This window comes from Pipistrellus hanaki (assembly GCF_964339955.1).
Source record: "Pipistrellus hanaki genome assembly, contig: scaffold_127, whole genome shotgun sequence".
NCBI lineage: Eukaryota > Metazoa > Chordata > Mammalia > Chiroptera > Vespertilionidae > Pipistrellus > Pipistrellus hanaki.
In genome coordinates, this window is record NW_028182210.1 from 20,001 (window position 1) to 27,351 (window position 7,351).

The 7,351-nt window shown below is 71.3% G+C and overlaps 1 protein-coding gene across 1 annotated transcript in view; it reads right to left on the bottom strand.

Annotated features, from left to right (window-relative positions):
• Positions 1-5,322, bottom strand: part of GTPBP6 (GTP binding protein 6 (putative)) — a gene marked incomplete at its 5' end in the record, with an annotated part of 12,117 nt that extends 6,795 nt beyond the window's left edge. The window contains 2 exons of the mRNA XM_084907506.1: positions 3,282-3,440; positions 5,253-5,322. Of these exons, the coding sequence (XP_084763632.1) occupies positions 3,282-3,440; positions 5,253-5,322 (229 nt within the window). The remainder of the gene's footprint in view (positions 1-3,281; positions 3,441-5,252) is intronic.
• Between the last annotated feature and the right edge of the window lie 2,029 nt (positions 5,323-7,351).

A 7,351-nucleotide genomic window follows, 5' to 3' on the forward strand; every position in this document is an offset into this window, starting at 1 on the left:
GGACACGGACACACGTCAGGACACGAACAAACAGCGGGGACACGGACACACACTGGGGACACGGACACACGTCAGGACACGAACACACAGCGGGGACACGGACACACACTGGGGACATGGACACACGTCGGGGACACGGACACACGTCAGGGTCATGGACACACACCGGGGACACGGACACGTGTTAGGGACAAGGGGAGAAGGACACATGCTGGGGACACAGACACACATCAGGGACACGATCACAGGCCAGGGACACAGACACACGTCAGGGACACGGACACGTGTTAGGAACACGGACACACATCAGGGAGAAGGGGACAAGGACACTCTAACCACTGAGCTCACCGGCCGGACCTGGGCTGACGCTCTAACCACTGAGCTCACCGGCCGGACCTGGGCGGCCGCTCTGCCCACTGAGCTCACCGGCCGCTCTAACCACTGAGCCCACCGGCCGCTCTGACCACTGAGCTCACCGGCCGCTCTGCCCACTGAGCCGCACCGGCCGCTCTGCCCACTGAGCCGCACCGGCCGGGCTCTGCCCACTGAGCTCACCGGCCGCTCTGACCACTGAGCTCACCGGCCGCTCTGACCACTGAGCTCACCGGCCGGGCTCTGTCCACTGAGCCGCACCGGCCGCTCTAACCACTGAGCCCACCGGCCGCTCTGACCGCTGAGCTCACCGGCCGCTCTGACCACTGAGCCCACCGGCCGCTCTGACCACTGAGCTCACCGGCCGCTCTGACCACTGAGCTCACCGGCCGCTCTGACCGCTGAGCTCACCGGCCGCTCTGACCGCTGAACTCACCGGCCGGCCGCTCTGACCACTGAGCTCACCGGCCGGACGCTCTGACCACTGAGCTCACCGGCCGGACGCTCTGACCACTGAGCTCACCGGCCGCTCTGCCCACTGAGCTCACCGGCCGCTCTGACCGCTGAGCCGCACCGGCCGCTCTGCCCGCTGAGCCGCACCGGCCGCTCTGACCACTGAGCTCACCGGCCGCTCTGACCACTGAGCTCACCGGCCGCTCTGACCGCTGAGCCGCACCGGCCGCTCTGACCACTGAGCTCACCGGCCGCTCTAACCACTGAGCCGCACCGGCCGCTCTGACCACTGAGCTCACCGGCCGCTCTGACCACTGAGCTCACCGGCCGCTCTGACCACTGAGCCCCACCGGCCGCTCTGACCACTGAGCTCACCGGCCGCTCTAACCACTGAGCCGCACCGGCCGCTCTGACCACTGAGCTCACCGGCCGCTCTGACCACTGAGCTCACCGGCCGCTCTGACCACTGAGCCGCACCGGCCGCTCTGACCACTGAGCTCACCGGCCGCTCTAACCACTGAGCCGCACCGGCCGCTCTGACCACTGAGCTCACCGGCCGCTCTGACCACTGAGCTCACCGGCCGCTCTGACCACTGAGCCGCACCGGCCGCTCTGACCACTGAGCTCACCGGCCGCTCTGACCGCTGAGCCGCACCGGCCGCTCTGCCCACTGAGCTCACCGGCCGGACGCTCTGACCACTGAGCTCACCGGCCGCTCTGACCACTGAGCTCACCGGCCGCTCTGACCACTGAGCTCACCGGCCGGACGCTCTGACCACTGAGCTCACCGGCCGCTCTGACCACTGAGCTCACCGGCCGCTCTAACCATTGAGCTCACCGGCCGCTCTGACCGCTGAGCTCACCGGCCGCTCTGACCGCTGAGCCCACCGGCCGCTCTGACCACTGAGCTCACCGGCCGCTCTGACCACTGAGCTCACCGGCCGCTCTGACCGCTGAGCCCACCGGCCGCTCTGACCGCTGAGCCCACCGGCTGCTCTGACCGCTGAGCCCACCGGCCGCTCTGACCGCTGAGCCCACCGGCCGCTCTGACCGCTGAGCCCACCGGCTGCTCTGACCGCTGAGCTCACCGGCCGGACGCTCTGACCACTGAGCTCACCGGCCGGCCGCTCTGACCACTGAGCTCACCGGCCGGCCGCTCTGACCACTGAGCTCACCGGCCGCTCTGACCACTGAGCTCACCGGCCGGGCTCTGCCCACTGAGCCGCACCGGCCGGGCTCTGCCCACTGAGCCGCACCGGCCGGGCTCTGCCCACTGAGCCGCACCGGCCGGGCTCTGCCCACTGAGCCGCACCGGCCGGGCTCTGACCGCTGAGCCGCACCGGCCGGGCTCTGACCGCTGAGCCGCACCGGCCGCTCTGACCACTGAGCTCACCGGCCGCTCTGACCACTGAGCTCACCGGCCGCTCTGACCACTGAGCTCACCGGCCGCTCTGACCACTGAGCTCACCGGCCGCTCTGACCGCTGAGCCGCACCGGCCGCTCTGACCACTGAGCTCACCGGCCGCTCTAACCACTGAGCTCACTGGCCGCTCTGACCACTGAGCCCACCGGCCGCTCTGACCACTGAGCTCACCGGCCGGGCTCTGTCCACTGAGCTCACCGGCCGGGCTCTGTCCACTGAGCCCACCGGCCGCTCTAACCACTGAGCCCACCGGCCGCTCTAACCACTGAGCCCACCGGCCGCTCTAACCACTGAGCTCACCGGCCGCTCTGACCACTGAGCTCACCGGCCGCTCTGACCACTGAGCTCACCGGCCGCTCTGACCACTGAGCTCACCGGCCGCTCTGACCACTGAGCTCACCGGCCGGGCTCTGACCACTGAGCTCACCGGCCGCTCTGACCACTGAGCTCACCGGCCGCTCTGACCACTGAGCTCACCGGCCGCTCTAACCACTGAGCTCACCGGCCGCTCTGACCACTGAGCTCACCGGCCGCTCTAACCACTGAGCTCACCGGCCGCTCTGACCACTGAGCCCACCGGCCGCTCTGACCACTGAGCTCACCGGCCGGGCTCTGTCCACTGAGCTCACCGGCCGGGCTCTGTCCACTGAGCCCACCGGCCGCTCTAACCACTGAGCCCACCGGCCGCTCTAACCACTGAGCCCACCGGCCGCTCTAACCACTGAGCTCACCGGCCGCTCTGACCACTGAGCTCACCGGCCGCTCTGACCACTGAGCTCACCGGCCGCTCTGACCACTGAGCTCACCGGCCGCTCTGACCACTGAGCTCACCGGCCGGCCGCTCTGACCACTGAGCCGCACCGGCCGCTCTGACCACTGAGCTCACCGGCCGCTCTGACCACTGAGCTCACCGGCCGCTCTGACCACTGAGCTCACCGGCCGGACGCTCTGACCACTGAGCTCACCGGCCGGCCGCTCTGACCACTGAGCTTGCGGTCCCCCGCCCGCCCGCCCGCCCCGCCGGCCCGCTCACCGCAGTTGGTGTAGCCGACCACGGCCACCACCGGGAGCTCCCGCCTCTGCCGCTGCCGGCCCAGCAGCTCCCGCCTCCGCCGCAGCCGCTCCAGGGCCCGCCGGACCCGGGCCTCCCTGTCCCGCAGCAGCCGCTGCTGCAGCTGCTGGAAGGTCTCCCCTGGGGGCGGACAGACGGACGGACAAGGGGGGGGGGGCGTCAGGGGGCAGGACGGCCAGACCGGCCGGTGTGGCTCAGTGGTTAGAGCGTCGCCCTGGGAGCCAGGAGGCAGACAGCCAATGGGGGGCGCCAGGGGGCAGATCCAGACCGGCCGGTGTGGCTCAGTGGTTAGAGCGCCCCCCAGGGAGCCAGGAGGCAGACAGCCAATGGGGTGCGTCAGGGGGCAGATCCAGACCGGCCGGTGTGGCTCAATGGTTAGAGCGTCGCCCTGGGAGCCAGGAGCAGACAGCCAATGGGGGGCGCCAGGGGCAGACGGGGGGTGGGGGGGGCAGGACGGCCAGACCGGCCGGTGTGGCTCAGTGGTTAGAGCGCCCCCCCCAGGGAGCCAGGAGGCAGACAGCCAATGGGGGGCGCCAGGGGGCAGACAGGGGGGAGGAGGGCCAGACCGGCTGGTGTGGCTCAGTGGTTAGAGCGCCCCCCTCCCCCCACTAGTAGCCAGGAGGCAGACAGCCAATGGGGGGCGCCAGGGGGCAGACGGGGGTGGGGGGGTGGGGGGGGGAGGAGGGCCAGACCGGCCGGTGTGGCTCAGTGGTTAGAGCGCCCCCTCTGGGAGCCAAGAGGCAGCCAATGGGGGGCGCCAGGGGGCAGACGGGGGTGAGAACGGCCAGACCGGCCGGTGTGGCCCAGTGGTTAGAGCGCCCCCCAGGGAGCCAGGAGGCAGACAGCCAATGGGGGGCGCCAGGGGGCAGGCGGGGGGTGGTGGGGGGCGGGGAGGAGGGCCAGACCGGCCGGTGTGGCTCAGTGGTTAGAGCGCCCCCCAGGGAGCCAGGAGGCAGACAGCCAATGGGGGGCGCCAGGGGGCAGGCGGGGGGTGGGGGGGGAGGAGGGTCAGACCGGCGGTGTGGCTCAGTGGTTAGAGCGTCGCCCCTGTGAGCCAGGAGGCAGACAGCCAATGGGGGGCGCCAGGGGGCAGATCCAGACCGGCCGGTGTGGCTCAGTGGTTAGAGCGTCGCCCTGGGAGCCAGGAGGCAGACAGCCAATGGGGGGCGCCAGGGGGCAGATCCAGACCGGCCGGTGTGGCTCAGTGGTTAGAGCGTCGCCCCTGTGAGCCAGGAGGCAGACAGCCAATGGGGGGCGCCAGGGGGCAGATCCAGACCGGCCGGTGTGGCTCAGTGGTTAGAGCGTCGCCCTGGGAGCCAGGAGGCAGACAGCCAATGGGGGGCGCCAGGGGGCAGACGGGGGGGAGGGCGGCCAGACGGCCAGCACCTTCCGCCCGGAGGCCCGGCTCTGCCCGCCGAGGGCAGTCCCACCCCCGGGCCGGTGTGGCTCAGTGTTAGAGCGCCCCCCCTGGGAGCCAGGAGACAGCGAATGTGGGACCCCATGCCCCCCCCCCAGGACCATCCGGGGACCCCATGCCCCCCCCCAGGACCATCCGGGACCCCGTGCCCCCCCCCAGGACCATCCGGGGACCCCATGCCCCCCCCAGGACCATCCGGGGACCCCATGCCCCCCCAGGACCATCCGGGGACCCCATGCCCCCCCCCCCAGGACCATCCGGGGACCCCATGCCCCCCCCAGGACCATCCGGGGACCCCGTGCCCCCCCCAGGACCATCCGGGGACCCCATGCCCCCCCCCCAGGACCATCCGGGGACCCCATGCCCCCCCCAGGACCATCCGGGGACCCCATGCCCCCCCAGGACCATCCGGGGACCCCATGCCCCCCCCCAGGACCGTCCGGGAACCCCGCCCCCAGGCGGCGCTGTGCCCCCCTCCTCCCGGCCCCGGGGGGGGGGGGGGGGGGCGCGCTCACCGGAGCCCAGGATGTAGCGGGAGTTCCCTCCGTGTCCGTCCGGGCGGCCGGGTCCTGCCTCAGGGTGGACCTGCGGGGCCGGGGCAACTGAGCGGACGGGAGGGGGCGGAGCCCAGGGGGAGGAGCCCAGGGGGAGGAGCCCAGGGGGAGGAGCCCAGGGGGAGGGAGCCCAGGGGGAGGAGCCCAGGGGGCGGAGCCCAGGGGAGGAGCCCAGGGGGAGGAGCCCAGGGGGAGGAGCCCAGGGGGAGGAGCCCAGGGGGCGGAGCCCAGGGGGCGGAGCCCAGGGGGAGGAGCCCAGGGGGAGGAGCCCAGGGGGGAGGAGCCCAGGGGGGCGGAGCCCAGGGGGGAGGAGCCCAGGGGAGGAGCCCAGGGGGAGGAGCCCAGGGGAGGAGCCCAGGGGGAGGAGCCCAGGGGGAGGAGCCCAGGGGGAGGAGCCCGGGGGGAGGAGCCCGGGGGGAGGAGCCCGGGGGGAGGGAGCCCAGGGGGAGGAGCCCAGGGGGAGGAGCCCAGGGGGCGGAGCCCAGGGGGGCGGAGCCCAGGGGGAGGAGCCCAGGGGGAGGAGCCCAGGGGGAGGAGCCCAGGGGGAGGAGCCCAGGGGGAGGAGCCCGGGGGGAGGAGCCCAGGGGAGGAGCCCAGGGGGAGGAGCCCAGGGGAGGAGCCCGGGGGGAGGAGCCCAGGGGGAGGAGCCCAGGGGGCGGAGCCCAGGGGAGGAGCCCAGGGGGAGGAGCCCAGGGGGAGGAGCCCAGGGGGAGGAGCCCAGGGGGAGGAGCCCAGGGGGGTGCAGTCCGAGGGGGAGGAGCCCAGGGGGGTGCAGACATACAAAGGGCTGGGACTCAGGGTGGTGGGCTGAGGGGCGGGGCTGAGGGGGCGGGGCCTCAGAGGGTGTAACAGGGTGGGGAGCAGACAGGGTGGGGCCTCAGGCTGGAACCAATGGGGCAGGAGCCAAGGGGCGGAGCCAATGGGATGGGACTCAGGTTGGGAGCCGAGGGGCGTGGCCTCAGGATGGAGATGAGGGGGCGGGGCCTAAGAGGCTGGAACAGGGTTTGGAGGGGGTGTGGCCTCAGCTGAAACCAATGGGGCGGGAGCCAAGGGGTGTGGTCAATGGGATGGGACTCAGGTTGGGAGCCGAGGGGCGTGGCCTCAGGATGGAGCTCAGGGGGCGGGGCCAAGGGGGCTGGAGCTCAGGGGCGGGAACTAACGGGGTGGGGAGCAGAGGGGGCGTGGCCTCAGGCTGGAACTAATGGGCGGGGCTTGTGGGGACACAATGCAGAGATACAAAGGGCTGGGACTCAGGGTGGTGGGCTGAGGGGCGGGGCTGAGGGGGGCGGAGCCTCAGAGGCTAAAATGGCGGGAAGCAGAGGGGGCGTGGCTTCAGGCTGGAACCAATGGGTGGGGCGGGGCGCTGAGGGGCGGGGCTTGTGGGGGCACGATGCAAAGGGTTGGAACTCATAGGGTTCCACCGTGTCCCCACAAGCCCCGCCCATTAGTTCCAGCCTGAGGCCCCACCCCCTCTGCTCCCCACCCTCTCAGCTCCCCTTGGCCCCGCCCCCTCATCTCCATCCTGAGGCCACGCCCCTCGACTCCCAACCCGAGTCCCAGCCCCTTAGCTCTGCCCCTTGGCTTCCGCCCCATTGGTTCCAGCTTCTGAGGCCCCACCCCCTCAGCCCACCACCCTGAGTTCCAACCTTTTGCATCGTGTCCCCACAAGCCCCGCCCCTCAGCGCCCCGCCCATCGGCTCCAGCCTCTGAGGCCCCGCCCCCTCTGCTCCCCACCCTGTTAGTTCCCGCCCCCTCGGCTCCCCGCCCTACAAGTTCCAGTCCCTCAGCCCCCCCCACCCTCTGAATTCCAACCCTCTGCTTGGAGTCCCCACAAGCCCCGCCCAGGAAGTCCACCATGAATGCCCCGCCCCTTAGCTCAGCTCAGGGATTGGGCGAGGACCTAGGAACCAGGAGGTCACAGGTTTGATTCCCGGTCAGGACACAGGCCCCGGCTCAGGCTCCCTTCCCAGGTGTGGGGCGTGCGGGACCCATTTCTCCCTCCTGCTTCCTCCCTCTCTGAAGCCAATAGCCAATAAATATATATATTTAATATATTATTA